General features: G+C 38.4%; 2 protein-coding genes across 2 annotated transcripts in view; both read right to left on the reverse strand.

The window, feature by feature from the left end:
- LOC114467603 (DNA topoisomerase 1) overlaps nucleotides 1-25,279 on the reverse strand; it is a 703,770-nt gene that overhangs the window by 286,149 nt on the left and 392,342 nt on the right. The window lies entirely within an intron of this gene.
- Nucleotides 380-18,182, reverse strand: LOC114467608 (sodium- and chloride-dependent creatine transporter 1). The gene is made up of 14 exons (XM_028454034.1): nucleotides 17,584-18,182; nucleotides 15,759-16,061; nucleotides 12,329-12,460; nucleotides 10,234-10,528; nucleotides 9,878-10,010; nucleotides 8,686-8,820; nucleotides 8,446-8,549; nucleotides 5,323-5,447; nucleotides 5,126-5,238; nucleotides 4,312-4,452; nucleotides 3,947-4,049; nucleotides 3,766-3,866; nucleotides 3,513-3,683; nucleotides 380-1,396 (listed from the first exon to the last, which is right to left on the reverse strand). Exons 1-14 carry the CDS (start codon nucleotides 17,612-17,614, stop codon nucleotides 1,268-1,270), a joined length of 2,016 nt encoding a protein of 671 aa, XP_028309835.1. The 5' UTR covers nucleotides 17,615-18,182; the 3' UTR covers nucleotides 380-1,267.

Consider the following 25,279-nt stretch of genomic DNA (forward strand, 5'->3'; position numbering starts at 1 on the left):
GTTTAAAGAACAAGCATGGAGTTGTGCTGTTTCTATTTTTTTTTTTTTTTCAGTTTACCATTAAGTAAAACCTCACGTTATCCCATCATCCCTCTGTTCTGTTCCTACTGTGAGGTACGTTGCAGTAGACTTGTGTTTGATAAAGTGAGCACCACACGACAGCCTGAGATGCTTCCCTGAACGCCAGACCGAAGAGGTTAAATGCACCTGTTTATCTTTCTTCATCCTCTAATCAATGGTCTGTTTAATGGACCACTGGTGTTCTGATGACACTTTCACACTGCCGTAACGAAGGCTTCTAATAAATGTATTTCTGTAGATAGCCTGTATTTATTTTTGTGATTCTGACTTTGTAAATAAAGGCTCATAGAAACACACGCTTTTCCACCTTCAGCTCTTTTATTGCTTCTCCCGACATGATATTAAGTCTCCTTCCCCTCCCCATTGACTCGGTCTCCTGCTTGTTACAAGGTTCGGTCCATGTTTCCTCTATTTCTTACTGCAGAAATAATGATCATAGTTCTCAAATATTAACACTGATTCACAGACCCTACAACACACTAAATACTTTAGTTTATAATACATATTTGGAAGTGATGATGTTAATCTTGTTAATTTCTAAACAAATGGAAGTTTCTTTTACATGTAATGCAGAGAGGAGCTGGCATAAAACAATGTCCAAAGACACAGAGGCAACAACACGCACTCTCTCTCTCTCTCACACACACGCACACAATGGCATAGCTGCACACAAAAACAATGACAGTTTATCAACAGTGATGAAGTCTTTCTTTTGAGAGCGTTTAATCAGATCTTTTTTTTTTTTCAGAGCTTCTTCATTCGTGATGGGACGGATGAGAGCGCTACAGCTAAGAAAGATACAGGAAAGGTCGACATTGCAACTATACAGGACACATGACACCCACAGAACAAGACAAGACAGGACAGCACAGAGGCAGGGGACAGGAGGAGGAGACGGGCGAGCCAGCGAGGTAGAGTCAGTAAACTGAGCAGAGTGAACGCCAACGGTGTAGGGTGCAGGTGTGTTGCACTTTTTCTTCAATCCAATCTTTGGTCCATTTATCCAGGGCTTTTATTTTTGTTGCACAATTGAATCTTGTGGATTATTATTGTGTGAGGGAGGGGACTTGACTAATCTCACATTGTATTTTGCTCATGTGAGAACAGTGTATTTACTGTATGTGTACAGTATGCGTGTTCTGATGCCAAAGATGATGTTTACTCGTGTTGTGTGACGGGCAGCTCATCAGATGACGCTCTCAAAGCACAAAGTACTCTTGGTTTCTGCAGGGGGCAGCAGCTTGGCCTCACTCTCAGGGGCCAGGTACTCCAGGTGATGTCTGCCCCACACTGGGGTCGTTAGGTGCTGCCACCGCTAGAGAGAGAGAGAGGGGGGGGGAGAAAGAGAGTGAGCTGAAGTCTTTCCATCTCTGCTACATCTGTCAAAAGCAAGCGTGTCTTTTTAACTGCAGGATAAAATAGTCAGTGTCCAATAGTCTTAAAGGGGCAGTATTAATAATAATTCACTTCATAATGGTTTTGCTACAGTGGTATACGTCCCTTTAGCCTCATTCAGAGGGGTAAAGTTGAAAAACGTTCTGTTTTCTCCCTCCCTTGTTAATCCACATTTTGTGAAAAGTCATCTCCAAACGGGCGAGTTGGATTATTCCCCCAATAATATGTCATAAGGTGGAAACTCCTCCTCCTACCCTATAAGAATGTGAGAACGTGAGCTCCTCCCTCTCAAGCGACCTCAGAGGTAAAACACTGTGGTTTAATATAGAATATACGTTATACTTTATTGTCATATATGTAAAGCTAGATACACTAAATTTGTTCTCTCCATTTAACCTATCCCTGAGAAGCAGTGGGCAGCCATGGTGTAGCACCCGGGGAGCAGATAGGGTTAATATAAGGGACTGATCAACATCCCACAGTGATGGACCAGGAAAATTCAAAGCAGCGACCCTCCGATTACAACCACTAGTCCCTTTATCCACAGATAACATATCGTTATATCACCTCGTTTTGCCTTTGACATGATCTGACGCGTTTGTGACCCAATTTGCGGAGAGGTATCACCTTAAATGGACTATTCCTGTGGTTAGAAGTGGTGAGGATGACAAGAAAGGGACTTAGCAGCTCAACACTCCGGTGAGTGTTTGAAACAGCTGACTCAGATGACAGTTTACTCCGCTGCTGCTGTTGCTGCCGCACACACACCCTGAAGTAGTGTTTGTCGGACTCACAATCACAATAGCCTCTTAAATAGCCATGTGTTTTACTTTATTTTGGCTGAAAACAAGAACAAGAGTGTGTGGAGAGCGAAAGAAAATCGCTATGGTGATCACTTAGCACTCTCTACAAGAGCGAGGCATGAAGTCTGCGTCTACAGACACACCCACTCAGCCTGTTTATAGAAGCGTCACGAAAGTGACTTTTCAGAGGGTTAAAACTCCGAAAATAAAACTCAAATACTACGTTGTTGGGGTTCCTAGAATAAATGGAGATGGGTGAAAAATAGCATAATACTGGAGCTTTAATTGCCGCTAGAAAATGTAGACATGCTAATATTGTTGAAAGAGAATACGTGCATATGTTAAATCTGGGCCTGTTCTATTTGATGTTTAAAAAACCTTGTTATGTAAAGCTCATGGTGCACAGATAGGAATATTTATCTGAAGAATCTCATGATGATGACAGGATATGGCAAGCCATTTTAACATTTAATAAAGTAGCTGTACTTAATTGTAGATATCTATAATCCATTTTTGACATGTTGCAGTTCTAAATCTGCATATCCACAATGTAATTCTGACTAGTGGCAATTCTAATTATTGATATCAACAATTAAATTCTCACTAGTGGAAATCGTCGCCGTAAATATCTGAAACTTCATGACAACTAGTCATAATGTCCCATTGACTTCCATTGAAATTGAATTGCAGATATCTACAATTCAATTTTGACATGTTATTATTATATTCCAAGTCCGCATAGCCATAATGTAATTCTGACTTGTTGCAATTGTAATTGTTGATATCTACCATTCTTTTCCCACTAGTAACAATCTTAATCGCAGATATCAAAAATTAAATTTTCACTAGTCATATTGTTTTAATTGTTGATATCTCCAATTGTCCTTACATTTCAGATATCATCAATTGAAATTAATTATAGATATCAAAACAGAGACTTTGCACTAGTTAAAATAACTAGCCGTTTTAACATTTAATCTGATATGTTATCGGTTATACCCATCGAAATAGGTAAGTATGCTCAGAGTTAAAGTCAGATACAAGAATTAATATTTATTATTGCATTGTGAGCTTTGTCTATCGTTCCACCTCTACGCGCTAACATGCAGCCCTGATGTTTAGGCAGAGGGGAAAATCCACTGAGACCCGTTCTTTGCTATTTACAAAAATGCACCGGGCTGAGTGAAACACACACACATTTAGAAGAAGAAGAAGAAGAAGAAGAATACTGACCTCTCGCAAAGAGCCTTTGCAGCGCAGCAGTTTGTAGAGCACAGTGAGAGGAATACAGAGCATGGAGGACAGGGCCAGCATCCAGCCAATCATTTCTCCCCACATGGGGTATGTGTACACTGTATTGTAGGTCAGGGGCTTGTAGTTCACTACGTGGAACACGAACACAGCCTATAGGCACACAAATATTTGAGAGACTTGTAAGGGGCTTGTAACTACAGCTGCCTAAATGGAAATCCACACTTGCACTTACCACACAGACGAAAGGTGTGACGTAGGACCAGCACCACTTCATGTAGGGGAGGGGCTGATAGCCGATCATACGAGCCACGTCGTCCATGAAGCGGTCAGCGCCTGATAACGAAGACACAAGGATATCAATAGGATGCACCCATTTGTGCGATTAGTACCTTGATAGTGAGGTTGTGTCTCACCATAGACCCATGCAATCACCACACACTCCCAGAACGCCTGCCACAGCAGAGTGATGCCGCTGGCTGAGTAATAGTCAAACAGCTGGAAGACATACATCCCCCCCTGACAGAAACAAAGATGGCCGTCAGTTCTCGGATCTGCATAATACTTCATGCGTGACCTGATTCTTATCTTGTACTATGCGTATAAGCTTCTATTACAGCTCTTTGTATCAATCAATCAATTAATCACTGTGACTTACAGCAGTGGAGACATACGTAAAAAACAAAAAAAAAAACTATTATCATTCTCATCTTCTTTTCTTTAACGTTAAACCAAACAGTTAGCACTTAAAATCCTTGAGTTTTCAAAGTCCTCACTGTACCTCAGTGACCATGGACAAATCAATGAGGAAACAGATGACGCAGCAGATGGCAGCTACCACCTCTCGCCGCAGGGAGCCCAGGACAGATTTAGGTGGTAGCATGTCCATGATTCCTGTTATCAAACCTTCTACGCCTACAAACTGCGAAGAGAGAGAAAAACACAGGGAAACATGAATGAGGGTCAAATAACCTACAAGGACACGAGGGTAACAGATAAGGGATAAGGGCTGAATGCTGATACCAACTTCTTCTTTCTGTGACAACAGTGGTTCAGCCAAAGGCCGTTAGCTCACTGACCTCTTTCAAATGAACAGCACTACGCCAAGAATGTGCCTCGCAGGAAATGACAATTTTCTGAGTAAACAAATCGATCTGAACCTTTCCTCTGTAAGAAGGTTTTTGTTTCTAAATGCAGAGCAATATTTTACTCTCTGGAATGAGATGGGAGTATAACAGCTGTGCGAACATTTTAAACAACCTCACAAAAGAAAAGGACATTCAAATGGAGAGTGGCAACAGGAGAAGGAAGGAATAGCTGGACAAAATTAAGGAGAAATGAGGTTATAAATGGAAATCAAGAGTTAATGGCAGACAGACGCTCTCTGTGTGAATAAGACAGTCGCTCATTGACAAATCTGTGGGCAGTAAAACAATGGATGTAGGCACTGGGCTCAAACAGATGCAGAACATGCAGACAGGCTAAGAAATGCAAATGCAAAATTAGATAGCGAGTGCTAGTCTTACAATTAAAACAATCTGCAACACTGCTGTTATGAAGAGAGAAAGAAAGATAAAAGATTCTAATAATATTACCTGGCTATCAAGGCCGAGTAGGAGCAACATAAAGAAGAAAAGTGCTGCCCACAGCGGCGCAAAAGGCATCAGAGTCACTGCCTTGGGATAGGCGATAAAGGCCAGACCTGGTCCTGCACATTAGGAAACATAGTTAGTGATCTAGTTGTCCAACTTTTCATACTGGCTAAAATATCAAGTGAATCAGTAATTCTTACCACTCTCTGCTACCTTACTGATGTCCACTCCTTGCTCCGCAGCCATAAAACCCAGCACAGAGAACACCACAAATCCCGCAAAGAAACTGGTCCCACTGTTAATTAGAGCCAGCACAAATGCATCCCTGTGAAGGAATGTAAAGAGGAACATTACATTAATGTAAATTCTACAACAACAGACTCTTAAGGATATACTCAGGACAAATGTTGGCACAGAGAAAATAGCCCATGACAGGAAATCAGGGATCAATAGCCATTTGTCTGAAAGCTGCTTTAGTCTTTGTAGCAGACAAGCGAAAAAATAGAAAGTAAAGTCTGAGACCTACAGGAAAGAAATAAAAATTAAATACAAAACCCCTTTGCATTTTTTATCCATCTTTTAACTCCCAGAATTCCCTTTGCCGACTGAATATTAAGCAGTATCTTTCAGTTTGTGTCAACAAGTTAAGTCTCGTTGGCAACAGAAAGCAAGAATCCTGACTGATATGAAGAATGTATAAACAAACGTCACTTCTTTACTTGGCCACCCAGCTGCATTCAACTGTCATCGGCCTCTGCTAATCTCGAGCAAAAGACAGAGGAATGTGTCCAAATGTGGAAAATCAAAACAAGTGAGGAGTCTAGCAGCAAGAAAACAGCAAAACAAAAAAAAAAAAAAAAAAAAAAAAAAGCTAAAATATTTCAGGTGACCCAAAGTCTGTGTTTTTAAAGGAACTGGAGTTAGAAGGAGAAACTTAAGTAAAGTTATATTTTTTTTGCAGGAGGCAATTTACCTACCCCTACTACTAATCTGAATGTAAGTTATGAACTGTTTGAGCTTTTAGAAAATATTGTCACTGAAAACATTTGAGTGTTTAAAAAGAAAAAGAACCACCAATTGTAAATTGCAAACAGGGATGAGTTCATATGAAAGTATGGTTTATTTAAAAAAAAAAAAAAAACACATTAATAAAGTGTATGTCTAATCGTCTTTAGGTTTCTTTTTACATTGTCAAATGGTTGCACAAGTGCCAACACTGCACTTAAAATGTTAATCTTCTTTGTTTTCCCAAAATAGCTCTGTAATAAATTGTGATAATAAAACATCCAAACAAAGGCTTTGTACCCAAAGTGTGCCGCAGTAGCAGTTTGTCAATTTATATAAATATAATTTCAAAAAATCACATCCACAATTTGCATGTACTATCATACATTGAGTACACTACAAACACAAGTGACTCAACTTTAATGGGAGGTTTTTTTTTTCCCAAGAAGGATCTGGTGCTTGGGTTGTTTTATTTTATTTTATTTAAAATTTTATCTTATCTTATCTTTGGATGAGTTTGTAAATTAATTTCATACCGTAGACGTGCAAATGATGGTTCCGTCAGATGCATTTGCTCTAAAAACAAGCATGCAGATAAATAAGTCACAAAGCAAGGCCACAATCTGCTGTTGCTGCTGCTGTGATACTTGTTAGTACAAAAGTGTGTTCTTTATATATTTCCTCAAGGGCCTAACATGGGACTCTGTCCATGTAAATGAACATTAATGACAATAAAATATTCTTGAATCCATGAATCCTAATGCTAAATAATATACATTAGACCCTAAAACAACCCTTGCTATAGCTTCTGTGACCTGCTCCAGTGTTGAAGTCCTTAAAATATTGGACACACTCACTCTGATCTCATATATCAAGTCAAAGGTCAAGGGAGAGCAAATCTCCTCATCCATCCCAGCTTATTCCTGCACCCAGGATCATGGGGATCATGCGGTGCCAATCTACGGCTCACAATGGGCATTAGCCAGGGTACGGCCTGGACTAGACCCCAGTCTGTCCCAGGGACGACACACACTTCTTTACGCTTTGCATTAGCAACTGGATTGTGGGAGGAAGCCAGAGAACCTGGAGAAAACCCAGGCCAGCATGTGGAGAACATGCAAACTACACAAAACTGTTCCCAGGATGGTTCCTTAAAATCAAACTCAGACATTGTCTCTGTGAGAGAAAACAAAAAGCACTTACCATTACATTAACTATGCAATAGCATGATATTTATATCCCTCCATCAAAATTACAGGCATTTAAAAAAAGAAAAGAAGAAGCTGAGATTTCTCAAAACATCATCACTGACCCAGCGGGGGCTCGAGCTACTGAGAGCGTATTACATAATTCAGGTTTACATAACTGTCTGTTCAGATTAAACATTTCACATGCAAACTAAATACCAGCAAAAGAACAACAGCGGGGTCAGCTGTTACTGTATACACAGAGAATTCAATTCAGCATCAGTTTCTTCTCTAATGTTACAGATATAATATTTATATCACTGTGTGTTAGTATTGGCTTGATAAGCAATAATAATTAAATCAGCCGGCATTTATTTATCTGAGAACAGTCTGACTCAAAAACTAATGGATGGATTTTGATGAAATGTACAGGAATCATCCAAAATGGCATGAGGAACAAGTGATTAGATTTTAGGGATGATCCAGATCAATATCCTGAATTTGAAAAAATCACTCTCTTTGTTTTAATCATTGAGGAAATTTCAAAATTTCACATCTTGGACAATATTACCTGTAACATTTGTATATATGTATATATTTATACTTTATTTTATATTTTTCTTTATCCTTTATATGTGTCATTCTTATTATTATTGTTTCTGGTTTGTTTTTTGTTCTTTTTCTTTTCTGTTCTTTGTACTGTTTTTAAACTGTATTTGGTGAATAACCTTTCATTCTGATTCTGATTCTGATTCTAATTGACCAATGGTTACGAAATTTGACTCGGACATGTAGGGTTTTGTTCGTCAATCACTTCACCGAGATTTTCTTGTTGCTTCTATTTTGGTCGCATATAATAAAGTTAGACCTCTCCTTGGACAGACTGCATGGCTTTGATAACAAGTCTTTGATGTATGTACAGTGTCGTGTGTAGCGATGGGAAAAAAAAAACAAAAAACGATGCTTTGGATTGTTTGCAACAACAGGCTGAGATTACATTAATGACAGGAAGTCAACTTCTTCTGCATTGAGATATATTCAACACAGCAGTAACCATTTTGTGATTTTGAGTAGACATTGGCCTCCTTCCAGTAACAGTGGTGTCTGAAGTTGTGTTGTGTGTAAACTCACTGGTAACAGTTGTTATGGAAGCGGTTGTAGCTGCCCAGAGCAGTCAGAGCGCCCAGGCCGATGGCGTAAGAGAAGAAAATCTGAGTGCCGGCGTCAATCCACACCTATTGTAAAAATAAACATGTGTGTAATGATCCACAAACATTCAAATCATATTCCTTTGATATTTATGGATTATTGTTTCCACTGCATGTGTCAATGCACTCCAACAGGAGAGGGGAACTTGTGTAAAAGTAAAACCTGAGCTTCTCCCAGTTTGGACCAATCTGGTTTCAGGTAGTAAACAATGCCATCCAGAGCTCCAGGTAGAGTGACTCCGTGGGCCAGAAGAACCACCAAAACCAGGTACGGGAACAGAGCTGTGAAGTACACAACCTACAAAGAGAGGGAGAGAAGATGCTGTGAACATCATTTCAAGATTCTGTTGGACTAAATTTGTGAGTTTCTATTGGTCGGGCAGTAAAGTTGTGTAGAGTGCTGTACATTAAATAAAAGTAGAAACAACCACAGTAAACACTTAAACCCCTCACATTACACAAAGCACAGAATGATGCAGTTACATAATGAAATTAAAGACTAACTGTAACAGCACCTGAGTGTGTTTTTATCACTTTGATTAAGCATTTACCTGCTTTGCAAAAACTCAAGTCATAAGAAGAGGCCATTAGGTCCTTCCTGTTGTGGAAAGCGTGGCCTGTAAATGGAAAGCCAGACAATTTGTAAACCACCTGCAATAGCAGGGGTTTTTTGGCAGACCTTTTTCAGAACGTAGCCTTTGTCAAGTGAAGCTAAGAAAACAAACCCCTGCTACCTAGAAGCATCAAGTTCCAGCTAAAGCAGTGTTCTCAGAGCAAAGGTGGTGAGAAAGCACATATTTGCCTTTATCCAGGGTGAACATGGCCAGCAAAGCCCTTTTCCAGCTTTCAGACTTCTGCATGCTGGAAAGTTACTAATCGGCTTAGTGCCTGCTCAATCACTTTCATTATTTCTTCTTCTGTTCTGTGAGCTTTGGCTACTTTGAAGAAACAAGAATGCAAACACATTTCTGCCTACGCTAGACAAGAATAGACAGTTGTTGTATAGACTGAGGCCACTGACATAAGGAATAACAAGCTTATCTATATCTTCAATTCAAATTCACCTAAATTAGCAGGGTCAGCGAAGGTTTATACCCAAACTGAAAACAACCCTCTAACTTTCTAAGAATACACATGTATCAACTGATCCTCTAACTATACTAAAGCTGATTTAAAGGGCAAGACGCTGCAATTGTTTAAACCTTTGCAGTAAAGCCATACAAATATTAATCTGCACCCATTGAACTCAGGCAGACCTCAGACTACGAATGTGGTGAGACATAATAATCTGTTTTACGTAATGCAGATGGCAGCATGCAATATTAACTATGTTAAATTGTACAATAATCAAATACCTTGCCAGTAGATTTAACTCCCTTCCACATGCAGAAGTAAACCAGGACCCAGGTGGCAATGAGGCACAGCACAATCTCATAGCTGATCAGGCCAGGCTCATCCAGCCCTCCAGACAGACGAAGTACTTTACGTCTGAAATGGGGAAAAGGAAAAAACAAACTAGAACTCCAATGACAAATAACAAAAGTAGAAATTTAAAATAACAAAACAAAAGATAACTTGTATCAATGACAGCGTAGGCTGAAAAACCAAATTAGGCTCTAAACATAACTATATAATATTAATGCCCTGGCTTATACAGGGCAAGGTATCAGGCAGGACAGAAATGAAACCCCTAAAATGTAATTTCACATACTCCCAAAACTCGATGACTGGGGAGCGCATGCCCTCAGCCTCCATGGAGCTGCCATTGATGAAAAGCGGGACTGAGGACATGTTTGACGGCGTAGAGGAAAGCAGCTGGACTGAACTTTGGTTGTGGTAGGCGCGCCAGTCCTGCGTACAGTTTGGCGTGTTCCAGTAGTGTCCACAGGTGGACCAGGGCAGCGGGTTGGTGAATGAATGGATGAGAAAGTAGAGGCCCCACACAAGGATCATAATGTAGTAGGTGTTGCAGAAGAAGACTATGACCATTGAGGCCAAGCCCAGACCTGACAAAGTAGAAGAAAAAAAGATGAGAAGATTTAAAAAATATTTCTTAGATCATATGTGTCATACCCAAGACCCAGGAGCCAAATCTGGATGTTTAGAGCAGGGGTTCTCAATTCGTCTCACCCAGGGACCCACATTTTGCCACGGTAATCAAATCGCGACCCACTTTTTTTTTTTAGAATTCCACTAACCAAATTTTAATTTTTTTTTTTTTAAAGATAGCTGTTGAAAACGCGCATATCTAATCTTTTTTAAAACATAAATCTATATATTTTGCAGTGCAACATGCTTTTCACAGCATACCTGTCAAAATGCCTGGTATATATTTGTATATTATATAATTATTATTATTATTATTATTATTATTATTATTATTATTATTATTATTATCTATCCTACTTTTTTTCTACTACTGTAATGTGTGTGTTTCTGATCCCTATTTTTAACAGTCTTTCACTTAATTATACACTTATTTATTGTTTATTCTTTCTTTTGTCTTTGTTAATGTTTTTATTCTTTTATTTGTGATGTGTTCTGTGGCTGAAACAAAAGCAATTTCCCCCCCAGGGATTAAGAAAGGAATTCTGATTCTGATTCTGAAAAGAAAAGTTCCTTTCAAAATAAAAGACAAGTCCAACATGACAGACATTAAGTATTTCTTTTTTTTTTTGGCCACCTTTCCGCGACCCACCCAGTACAGGCCCGCGACCCACCAGTTGAGAATCCCTGGTTTAGAGCATTAAATTCGGCCCACAGGAAAAAGTGAAAGCATGAATCATTGTGTAAATGACCAACTAACTCAGATGTAGATATCTCAGTCCCTCCAAATACACAATCTCAGTGAAAATCCACAATATTTGCCAGGTATCACAGTCACTTTTTCCATGCTTTTATCACATGATAGCTGGGTTTCCATTAGCCTTGGAAACACTAAATAGCGCAATAAAAACGTGATGGAAACACCTGAATTTTGAAAAAAAACACTCAAATATCGCTAAAACGTTTTGACGCTTTCATGAGGAGTTATTTCAGATATTGAAATATTGAAATCAATATTGAAATGTGTCGCAAAAGCCCTATGGAAACAATTTTTCTGCAAATATACGTCAGAGAACGTGACGTACCTGGTCACAGGACCACTTCTCGCTGAGAAAACATGATGCGGTATGTGTAAATAGAAGAGGAGACTGGGACATTTTGAAGCATTATACTTTAAAATTATTACTGCCCCATTAGACGTGAAACAACAAAGGAATGCGTAGTTTTATAAGGAGGTTGTGAGCGTTCGTCTTTCTGCAGCAAACTCTTGCAGGATAAGATTTCACGGGAGTTATGAGGCGCCTGCCCAAAGCAACGTTCAATGGAAACGCGTTCAATTTGTCGACATTTAGAACTATCACTTTTTTTTTGGCGAAAATCTGTAATGGAAACCCAGCTACTTTTAATCTCAAATTGTTGAAAGAACTTGTTTTTCCAAATTCTTACATTTTCCTCAAATTATGCCACAGAATTTCCCCAAATTAAATTAAAATTGGTCACAAAAGTCAAGGACATTTAAGTCCGGATTCTGCACGGACTGATATCCGTCACTTATTGCTTGGATATTGTCAGTGGTTTTTATACTTTAAATATAATTTATATACGTGGAAGTGCCAAGGGCACAATATTGTTGAAATTACTCATTTTCCCAGCTATAATCTGTGGCCCACTAGAGATCAACCTGTATTTGGCCCCTGAAACAATGAGTCTGACACCCCTTGCCTCAAATGTTCAAGAACAAACACTGAAACGTATATTACCTTTGAAGAGAGGTGCAATGTTCCAGGCTGAAACCCCTCCCTTCTTCATGAACTGTCCGAGTGCAATCTCCAAGAAGAAGACCGGGATGCCCCCGATGAACACAAAGAGCAAGTACGGGATCAGGAAAACACCTGGAATTATAACCCAAGAATTAAAGAATTACTTGCAGTGAGATCAAAGTGTCCGTATTGTGCCTTGCATTTTTATTACAATTAATAATTGTATCTATAAAATTACAATGTGTTACTCTTTCATCTTCAATTATAAAAGCAAATCTTGAGAAAAGTACAAAGTCTGTGCATTCATAAAATATTCTAATTCTGTTAAATGGACTAAAATACTTCAATCTGGTTAATGTATATAATGTAATAACAGACATTTGTTGACTATTTCTGATGTTTATTACTTTATTTAAAAGTTTCACAATGAAAGAATGTTTTTTTCTTCATCTTTTGATCATTATTTTTACAATTATAATTATTATGAAAGGAAAGCCATGCTATTATGAACTAAGTAAATTAGGCCCTGAAGCAAACAGTAACAGTGAGATAGATGGAAGGTACGCAAAGGACACAAGTTCATAAAGCAAGACCTGAGACAGACAAAGTCACAGATAACAAAAACAATGAAAGTCTTTGTGGGAGAAAAACACAAGGTCTCTCAGTCCACGAGTCCTGGTGTTTTCGGCAAGTGCAGTTTTGCCCTTGAGGAGGAAATCAGCTTCAGGAGGTATGACAAAGAAAATCAAACGTAGACAGGAAATATGCCACAGACTAAAGCATAAATCAACTATAAATAGCTGTCACAATAAGGCATCAAGCAGTGGTTTATTTCTGATTAACATAAACGGGAAAGAACACTGGTTAAGACATGATATTCTTTAGACTGAGACTACATAAGGAAAAATAAAGGCAACGTGTTCAATTCCAATAAACCAACTGCTACATTTGAGTTTAATCATATTACCAGTGAGTAATGCCACCACGGTGCGCATATTGGAGGGAGTCACATGACCAGCTATGACGCAGAGCAGAGAGGCTGAATTTAATGGAGGGAAAGATGGATCGACTACAGGAGAAACACGCAGTAAAACTGGGACGATGCTGCGGTACTGGAGATACTTAAAAAAGGACACACCGAGGCAATGAGCTGTTGGCTCTGCGCCTGTGCTGCTGTTTGACAGTTTGAACCTCATTTAGTTCATCATTCTTTATGCCATTCTCTGAGAGCAGAGGGCTTTAGCCATATAAGGGAACATTCGTGAGCGGGAGTCTGACGGAGAGGGTTGGGCGAGAGTGAGAGAGACGACGTGAACAACAGTGGATGGAACTAAGTGAATGAGAAGCGAACTGGGAAGCATGTGCAGACAAACCTTGATGTATTTTCAATATCATCAGGGTACTACATGTTTATTAAGCTTATGTAGAATCCTACAGGATCAGTTGATCCATCGTCTTTACAGAACATTCACCACTGCTGTGTGCACTCGTTTCAGGTCTTTCAGAATGCCCCAGATCTTATCTGATACATTTACTGCGTTACATCGTGTACTGTGAGGTGGGCGAGTCAAGGGCATAACTATAAAATAAAACTGTGCTAATTCTAAAGTGAGGAAGGGACAGACTTTGTCACAGGTCAGTTATTGTGTGACATATCCATCTGCCTCTTTATCAAAAAGAAGAGGGTGGGAGAGAAAGAGAGCACCTTTGTATGCCACATGAGTGCTGGACAGGAGCACAGGGGGTGGACTGTGTGAGTCAGGCCATTGTTACATGATACCAGAAAGTGGGTATCAGCGCCACCGGTCACAAGACACACACTCATACACACCCACACACACATGGTAAGCAAAGGAGGGAGGGCTAGGCTCATGAAACACACACGTATGCAAACAACGTCACATATTCAGGTCTATTTCCATTGAACACCTCATAAAATAACAGAAAAGGGAAGGGCTGAGATAAGAAGTAGCTAAGGTCAAAAGCTGCTGTTCGGCCGGAATATTATAGGATCAATTGGCACGGACAGTGCAGAGAGAACCAGATTTGATAAGCTTTAATGACCGTTTGGAGCAATAGGCTCATTTGGCAGGAGAAGGTATAATAAACTTGGTGGTGACATTGGGTGGCGGAGCCAGCTACGTGTTAAATGTCACGCACACCCTGCTCTGGCTTATTCTTGCGTCCTTGCACCGTTGTTTGTCTCACCATTTTGTTTCACTGATCAGATCATACAGCAACTTGTGCAATTCAAAACAAAAGCTTTTGTTGTCGTTTCAAAATCCTTGAAAACACCCTGTGAACTCTATGAACACTCTTTGACCAATTTCTTAACAAAATTTGCAAACTCCTAAAAATGTAACAACGCCAAAACTTCGCAACGGATGACCTTAAAGGCAGTGATCTCTTTCACTTTTGGCTGGACAAACACAACCACTACTGCATCTGTTGACCTACGTGACCATTTGATAAAGGAGCAGTTTTATGACTCGGTTTTTTTAAGCAATAGTGATGGAGTACACAGAGAATAAGATAAAGAGCAATGATGTGTTTAATAGTATCCACCACATGTGCTTGTACAATGAAAGCTGCTACCCCCCCCAATAATTCACAAACATAAAAACTCAGTTTGTTGAAATTTTTACAAAATATTTTGTGAAATGTAATGGCACAGACGTGTGCAAAGAAGTTTTAATCTTCCCTCATTCTGATATCACTGGAATACTGGGAACAAACTATCAAATGAATCACTATCCTTCATGTCTGGCCAAAAAAACACAGTAAGAATGAAGTAAAAACACTTCTATGCATTCGTTTACAGGACTCCACATCCCACAATGCAATGCGTGAAAATGTCAACAAATGGAGTATTTAGGGTGGAGATGTAAACAAACTTTCGAAAAGCAAATTCAACCTTTTTTCTTTCTTTTTGAGCAAATAGGGTTAAAATCTTTGATTTATTGATCTATGAGGCCTATACTATGAATGTATCTGATAAAAAATCAGAATCCATCAGCTTTAGGTATTAGTTAATATTTCAACTGTGTCTGATTGAGTTTGCACTTCAAACAGGTTGTCAGACCTGTTTCTATGAAATAACCCTGGAACTAAACATGCAACAACCCTGGATCAATCTGTCACTGAGAATGTTCATGTACATACTATTTAATTTAAATGTTCACCTGCACTACTCATCAATGCACTACTGCACTATCTTATTATTATTATTATTATTATTTTTTTCTAGTTGATTGTTTTTATTTAATGTTTACACTGTTAGAGAGAGCACAGTTCACCAAGTCAAATTCCTCGTGTGTATAACATACATTACATGGCCAATAAAGTTGATTCTGCTTTTCATCCCTGTGTGTTCATCATAAATAAAACAACAATGCTTGCTATCACTGTTAACAGCAATCATGACACTCACCTCCTCCATTCTTGTAGCAAAGGTAAGGGAAACGCCACACGTTGCCCAAGCCAACTGCAAAGCCCACGCAGGACATGATGAAGTCCATCTGCCTGGTCCAGGTCTCTCTCTCCACCCCTGGTAGGGCCACAGCCCCATTTATTGTTACAGCTACAGACCCGTCCTGGTTCTGCGGCGGGCAAGCATCTCCAACATCCCCACACCCTGGACCTTCTCCGGGAGCGGGCACCAAGGGGCGAGCAGACCCGCTGCCCTCCTCCTCGAAAAGAGTCCCTGCCTCTAGCGAGGGGATTATGATTTGATCTGGATAAGTAAAGAAGATTCAGATCAGAAGAAATACAACAAAAAATGTGCTAGAACAATAAGAGTTTCTGTATATTGACAGTGTTTCTGTTTTTACACAAGAAAATGACAAACTCTTCCTAAAGAAAAATATTACCCATGCTTATGCACAAGTTGGCATCAGAAACAGAAAACTGTTGGTCTGCTCTTTTGCTGAATGGAGAGAAAATCATTACGCACATTCTGTGCTCACTGCATTTAACTATCAATACATCAGTGACCACTAATGAAAATAAACATCAGTGAAATACAATGAAACGTATATACATTCCCATTCTTATTCTTGTCCTAATTTGTTGACATAGGCTCATGATCAGTGAACCATCCCCCGATGTTCATCCTCTGTCTCACAGACAGAGTGATTAGTGTGCTGCGGCACAACATACCAGAAATCTGCCTCGAGGAACATCTCAATGTTCCGCACAAAGCTTTTATTTTTTCTATTTCAGCTGAGCTGCTGAGCAATGCATACCCTGACTCCCTCAACGCATTATATAATTGTAAGCAAATGCAATGTGTCAAACACTTCTTTACTGCCGTTCTGTGAATTTGGCTTGAGCCGTTTGGTTGCTGGATACAAAGCGAGGCAGATGAATCCAGATCAGAGCAGTTTAGGAGGGGGAGGAGAAAAGAGTGGGGAAGGTAAAGGATGGAAAGCATCTAGGAGGCATGATAGTGCAAGCAGGACAAATGTGCGCAGGTTTACTATTGTAGAAATTAAATCTAAATAATTCATTAGCATCCGAGGCGGATCATTTTTCCTGGGATTCAGGAGGATGAATGGCTGAAGGGAAACCCAGGTCTGTGTGGGAATGAGAGAGAAAGAAAGAAGCATGGTGAATCTAATTTTGCTGGCTGGCAACCTTGTGACAGAGCAACTGGACATATTTGGCACCGATTTGCTAGGTGGAATAAGTGACTTCTGGATTGACTCATGTCTCTGGAATCATCTGGTGCTCCCATCCACCAGGGCTCTAAACAATCTAAATCTCTAGCTAGACTCCTGTCCTCTGTTGTTACCAAATGGTGGAATGAATTACCCAACTCTGTTCAATCCGCAGAGTCTCTTTCTACTTGTAGGAGACGTCTTAAGATTCAACTATTCAGGGGAACACTTCATCTGACCCTTCTCCTCTTTGTCCTTAGCTGCAGAATGAGTCAGAAGGTCCAGGACCACACCAGCTCTTAGTGAATATGAAGCACTGACTATGTTGAATGTTGAATAACATTGTTGATATTGAATTGTGACTTGTGGTTAAATTATGTAAAAAATAAAATAAAATAAATAAAATTAAAAATACATGCATTTTAAAAGGGACCAAACTCTGTCCTGGGTTTGGTTCCAACTGGGGTTTAGATGCAGTGGTGGAAAGCAACAACATTTAGGTTGAATATTTAAATGTGTAAAGCAAATAAAATATAGCTATTAAATGATGATGATGATGATGATGATGATGATGATGATGTGAAATGTTAAACTCACCTTGGCTGTTTCCCTCTAACTCGGGTGACATTTTTTTTTTTTTTTTTTTTACAGAAGGTATCTACACAAAAAGCAGGCTGGTCTTGTTAAGCCAGAGGCGGTTTAAGTTTTAGAAACGCTTGGCCGTGAAGGCTCAGAGAGGCAGACAACAAGGGTATAGTCAAAGTGCTCCAGTTGTCTTTTTCTAAATTCTAAGTTTATCGCTGTTGTTTTTTTTTCTTCTTCTTTTTTTCTTCTTCTTTCTTTCTTTCTTTCTTTCTTCTTCTTCTTCTTCTTCTTCACCTAAAAGCACGAGCAAAGCCACAGCAGTTTTTGTTCCTTTTAATTATGGCGCGTTGGAGACCCTCAGCTCAGCCAAGTGATGGAAATGATTTCACAAAGCGCCGCGGTGAGTGAAGCCGTGCACTGAGCGGATTCAAAAGCAGTCGACGAAGCACTTGAAGGTAAGCCTAAAGAATCTCATGGATAACAGTTAAATGAAAAATAATTCTGCGCCTTTTGGTTGAAAGAGAGGTTTTGTCTAGATTTCAGCAGCCCAGTCAGAAGCCCATAGACGAGAAGAGGACTGTGCTGCACGACGGACGGACGGACAATGTGACCGACCGGCCTCGCGCTCCGTTAACTCACTGAGAGGCGGTCCCGCCCCCTCGCGCCGCCGCCGCTTCTGATTGGCGGAGCGGAGCACAGTGCGGGGCATCAGCATCATCATCATCATCATCAGCATCATCATCATCATCATCAGCAGCAGCAGCAGCAGCAGCGCTCAGTGAAAAAAAAAAAAAAAAAAAATGTCACAAGGATGGTTTCATGGCAGCTCCACGCCCTTGACCTGACATACACGACGACACAGCACTGGTTTGCATAACATAACATAACATAACATAACATAACATAACATAACATAACATAACATAGCATAGCATAGCATAACATAACATAACATAACATAACATAACATAACATAACATAACATAACATAACATAACATAACATAACATAGCATAGCATAACATAACATAACATAACATAACATAACATAACATAACATAACATAACATAACATAGCATAGCATAACATAACATAACATAACATAACATAACATAACATAACATAACATAGCATAACATAACATAACATAACATAACATAACATAACATAACATAACAACATAACTTAACATAACATAACATAACATAACATAACATAACATAACATAACTTAACATAACATAACATAGCATAGCATAGCATAGCATAGCATAGCATAACATAACATAACATAACTTAACATAACATAACATAACATAACATAACATAACATAACATAACATAACATAACATGACATAGCATAACATAGCATAACAACATAACACAACACAACATAACATAACATAACATAACATAACATAACATAACATAACATAACATAACATAACATAACATAACATAACATAACATGACATAGCATAACATAGCATAACAACATAACACAACACAACATAACATAACATAACATAACATAACATAACATAACATAACATAACATAACATAACATGACATAGCATAACATAGCATAACAACATAACACAACACAACACAACATAACATAACATAACATAACATAACATAACATAACATAACATAACATAACATAACATAACATAACATAACATAACATAACATAACAACCAAGGCACATTTATTCGTATGGCGCAGTTCATACTTAAGGCACTTAAATGAGCTTTACATGATTAAAACGTGTTTAAAATTCAATAAAATCAATTAAACAGAGACTGAAATCATCAATAAAAACATAAAATCAAAGATAAGATGAATAAAAATCTCCCTCCCAGTCATAAGCAGCAGAGAAAACGAGTGCCTTTAACTTGGATTTAAAAATGTTTACATTGGATGCTGACTTCAACACTTTTTTCTTCCCCCCACTTCTTTGCAGCATAACAACTGAAATCAGCGTCACCATGTTTGCTGTGTACTCTGGGCTCCACTATCTGACCTGTATCCATAGATCTGAGAGACCTGCTGGGTTCACACCTGATTAACATAACATTGATGAATTCTGGACCAAAACGATTCAGAGAATTTTTTTTTTTTTTACACCAGCAGCAGAACTTTAAAATATATTCTTTATAGTTCTTCCTGTGTCTTCTTTAAAAAGATCATCTACTGTTGTTGCCTGGAATCCATCCTCATCTCCTTGTATTATTCAAAGTTTAATACAGGCGATTAGTCTGGAAGAACTCACAAGATGTTTGAGTTCCGGGAGGCTGAGCGGGGCGGGACAAACACATGCAGAGCAACCAATCCATCAAAAGAGAGAATGCGACGAGAACAGTGCGACAAGCATAGATTTTTTTTTTTTTCCCTAAATGGAGCGGGCTGAGGAAAATGTCATGTATACATACAGTACAGACTAACAATTTTAAAGCCTCTTCTTGTTCTGGTTTAACGATATATCCATGTCTTTTAACACAGAGTTCCGTGGTGGGCGCCATGTTTGTTTTGACACTGCTTGGCGCAGGAGATATAATGTTCTTTCTGTACGGCTACGACTAGCTCGGTTTCTTTTGAACCAAGGAAGTGAGCAAAAACTGCTGCATTACATTCTTACAAAAAAATACGGGAGAACAATAATATATATTTAAAGTGCAAGAAATTCAAACAAAAAACAAAACAAGAACATAATGCTTATGTAATTTACGGATAGTAGCGCCCCTGGTGGCACGGAACTGTTATGCATCCAGTGAGAAACCACATGGCCACGTTTACATGGGAGCTTTAATTCCTCTTTAACCTGACCTTGTAAACACTTAATTCCTCATGCTAATTTCATTCCAAATTAAACTTAATTCCTGATTAGGTGGCTGGTTTATTCAGTTTTCAATTCCGAATTAAATCATTCCTCTTTCTTGTAAACAGTTACGACACTTAAAATCCGATTTGAGTTCATTCCGGTTGTTCTGCAAATGTGCGACTTGCAGCAGCACTGGACAGGGCGCCAGTCCATCACACAGACAACCACTCATACTTTACGTTCACTCCTAACGGGCAATTTAGAAACTCCAACCAACCCAACATGTCATGTTTTTGGATTGTGGGAGGAAATTGGAGTATGTGGAGAAAACCCACGCGAGCTTAGGGAGAACATGCAAACTCTACACAGGAAGGATCCAAGTGTCCAGCCCTTGAACCCAGCACCTTCTTGCTGTGCGGCAGACATGCTAACCACTACACCACCATGGGCCCAACATTGTAGGCAAAATGTGGCAATTCTGACTAATTATTAAATGTTAAAATGGACTGGTTGAATAGTACTGTTTATGGCAAAGTATGTCCAAGCACTTCACACTATCAGCTCATTCACACAGGATTACCACTGTTATTATTAAGCATTATTATAGCTATTATTTAAAACAATACTAGTATTATATCATTTGATTCAGGAATATCACTGAAGTCGTCATAAAGTTTACAATATAACAAGAAACAAACTTAGTTCACAATTGTCGCTCACTGATGGCATCTTGTGGTCACTTCTGATACAGTACTTGCAAGTCTGACGTCATAACTCGCACGTACGTCCTTATTCTATTGTATTCTATTCTATTCTGTTCTATTGTATTCTGTTCTATTCTATTCTATTCTATTCTATTCTATTCTGTTCTATTGTATTCTGTTCTATTCTATTCTATTCTATTCTATTCTATTCTATTCTATTCTATTCTATTCTGTTCTATTCTATTCTATTGAATGTGACGTTATTTCTTGCATTCACCCTAGCTTGTATATGTATCAAGCTTCTAAGTAGTTTTTAATCTATTATCGATTATGTATATTCTGCACATCCTGAGTCACCATCAAAAGTGACCCATTTATTAATAACGAATTGATTACATGAATTTGAACACAAGAATATTCTACAATTGAATCAAACAAAGAAAATAAATAAATAAATAAATAAATCCAATACATATTATATTGACTATTGACGATTTTAGATGCAGGCCGGTATAACCCTGATATCAGACCGATGTGACTGTTAGATCGGGACACCTATAAAAAAATGGAATAATAAGATAAGATAACATCTGTTTATATATTACAAGATGGTTTAACTGTGAGCCATAAAGCTGGAACAACCAGTTCCACCTAAGCCAGATATACTGGCTGGAAAAGGCATCCATGAAGAGAGGGCAGAGAGGAGAATCCAGACTAAAAGATAGAGACATGAACATGGATGAGAAGAAGCAAAAAGCTCTTTCTCACTATCTAATAACATAAACTCTTAACTAAGCATGCTGTCTGAGAGGGCTGTGCATGTTACACATATGCTGTGTCAGCTGATATAACCCACACAAACTGAACATGGATACTTATGAGCATAGGATTGTATCGTATTGATATCTGCTCCATCCATACTGTACTATGGTCACAATGCTGGGGATTATTTCAACATCTCCATCACAAGTAAAGTGCTTTCACACCAACCCGTCCCTGATCCAACCAAGCTCAACTGATTGTTCTCACTGAAAAACACTCAAAACCACTATGAGTTAAATTAACCTAACGCAGTGGTTCCCAAAGTGGGGTACGCAAATTGGCATAGGGGGTACATGAATAAAAAATAAAAACTAGAATAAAAATCAACTAGCAGTCAGGAGCCTCCATGCACTGCCACAAATGACACATTAGCCAATGTAAGACTACCCAATTGTTACAGAGAAACAATCGCACCAAAAAAAAAAAAAAAAAATACAAATATGAAAATATGACAGGAGCTACTGTACATTGCTTAATTCTTTTTTTAATTATACATAATTCCTCAACAGGATGTGTAAAATGCAGAGACAAATATTACTGTAGGGCGACCTTGTACTGTATGTGACATTACATCAGTGGTTTCCAACCTTTTTTGGGTCATAATCCCATTTTTTTAATATCACAAATTCTCCAGAGACTATTTTCTTTCTAGAATTAGCATTTGGTAATGATTGTTGTGATGAGTGCACAAAGTGACAATGCATTTTATTTGAACTAGATTTATGTTTAAGAACGTGAAAGTATAAAATACAGTTATTTAAGATTGTTTTGTGTGTGAAAAAGAATAATTAAAACATTTAAAAAAACAAAAACATTTTAATCTGTACTATTTTTATTATTATAAATTACTAGACATTTCAAGAGACCTCATTTATACTCCAGGCAACCTCACACAGGGCTATGACCCCAAGGTTGAAAAATACATTACATTATTCTATTTTTTTTATTTTTTTAATGTACATAGCTTCAGGTTGAAGGTCTGAAGTTTGAGAACCACTGGCCTAACGGAAACATCATTGGATTCTGGAAATCATGAGAAATACTTTGACGCTTACATGAGTTCTTGATGGGATTTAAATAAAGATTCCAGGCCAATCATGAGTTTTACCCTACAGTTAATGTGTAAGTCTACTAAAAATGTGCCACCCCATGTTTACCTTTATAACACGAGTAACAAGAGCACTCAGAGAGCGCAAAAATCTATCATGCACCAAATCTCCTGTTTGCCAGATATTCACAGTTAGCTGGATCACTTTAAAGCAGGGGTGTCAAACTCATTTAGTTCAGGAGCGAAATTCAGACTACCATAGTTTGATCTTAAGTGGGTGCAGATTTTAGTCGGTGAAAACAAGCAGTTTAAAGTACATATAAAGTATCTCAGGCATCTAGAATTAGTGTTGTAGTAGTCGAGACCGGTCTTGACCAAATTTTAAAGGTCTCGGTCTCGGAAGCATTTTCACTCGGTCTTGTCTCGGACTCGGGATTTTCCCTCAAGACCCTTCGAGACCTAAGCTTTTTTATAATGTGATAATAACAAGGAGAAGAACGGGATAAAACAATCCTTTTTTCATTCTTTAATCCTTAATGTGACTGAGTGACATGTGTGACACACACACACACAAGCAGAAGAGAGAGGCGGGAGCTAAACATGTCCGCTAACATGTTGGTTGTGAAATTTGGTTTCACGAACCAAAAAGAATTCATTTGTAAAAGCACAGCAAAGAGGGAACACTCTGCAGTGTGTAGGTGACCAGCCATGTTATTTCTTGGCAGAAATACTTTTAAGCACTTGCTGTACATTCAGCTGACATAAAAATATTGTTTTCAAATATGTAGAATAATTGTGAATTTATCAGTAGCAGTTTTAATATTTTAGTTAATTTTTCGCAGGCACCTTCTTTGTCCGTCAAATGTATTTAAAAGAAACTAAAACTGAAGAGAGAATGTTATTTAACTGTCGAACCTTGTCATAATTTTATTTATTTATATATTTTTTTTAATTAAAAAAAAAATGTTCATGGTCTTGGACTCGGTCTCAGTTCCCGGAAGTCTTGGTCTCGGTGCATTCTGGTCTCGGATAGTGTGGTCTTGAACACAACAATACATAGAAATCTAAGCACTGCGTGACAGTTTTCAGTCCCTGCAGGATCTTCACTTTAAATTTCCTTGATTTTGTGACACATTTTTTATTTAATTTGGGGAAACTTTGTGGAATAATTTGAGAAAAATGACAGGGGTTTTGAAAAATGGTGAGTTCTGATTAAAAATGACTGCCGTCATGTGAAATAAACATGGGGAAACTGGGAGCCTTGCAAAATACTGTGGAGATGTGTTTGGAAGGGCTGAGATCGGCAAATTACGAACCGAGATGCATTTTTCAAATTTCACCTATGCTTAGATTTTTCCATTTTTGAAACTGATCCAGAATCAGTATATTGATCCGGATACCCTTCAAAGTTGAAAGTAATCTATCATGGTATAAGGACTATTTTTGCCAAAATCCATTAAGTGTTTTTGACATCATCCTGTGAACATGTCAACTGCAGATCCTGCATATCCTGAATTAAGTTTCACGCATCAGCCGCGGATCAGGATGTTTTTGAACTTTGTTCATAAACAAACGCAGTTACATAATGTTCTTGTCAGAAGAAATATAAACAAGTTGTAACCTTATTTGCCAGCAATAAAAGGCACTAAAATCTGGAAGAGGATACAAAGACATATCTGCAAGAATGCAAACTATCTACAAGTACCCGAGTTTATCTAATCAGGAATGCAGTGTTCTTTTCTCCTTCCGTTTATAGGTAACTCATAGTGCAATCTGAATCACAATTTGACATAAAAGTTAATAAACAATTCTATTGCCTTATATCCTTTAACAACAATCCCTGACCCAGATCCCTGTGTTTGTGCTACAGCAAAAACTGCTGGTCTAATTTTCAGCTTTGTTTTGCTGTCAATGACAGTTCTTAAAAACTCTGTTGGTTAAAATAAAATACATTATGTTAAGGTTTAATTTATCAAGAGAACTGTTACTTAAAAAATCGACTTGGATATCATGACATGTTTGGACTGTCAAAAGCCAGTCTTCATCAGAGGAGTCTGCTGATTGCTTTGATGTTTCCTTGACTTCAGCGTAGTAATTCCTGCAAGATTCTTTTTGAATAATATGTTAACGTTTCAGTTATTTAGGATTATTTTGTTACTTAGGAAATCCACTTTGATCTCATGACTTGCTTCGACTTTCAATTGCCACTCTATGTCAGAGGCATCTGCTGATCACTTTGATCAGGGAAACTTTAATGGAAACTTCCGGAGATCAAAATAGATTTCCTAAGTGAAAGTTGACTGAAGAA

This window comes from Gouania willdenowi, chromosome 7, assembly GCF_900634775.1.
Source record: "Gouania willdenowi chromosome 7, fGouWil2.1, whole genome shotgun sequence".
Lineage (NCBI taxonomy): Eukaryota > Metazoa > Chordata > Actinopteri > Blenniiformes > Gobiesocidae > Gouania > Gouania willdenowi.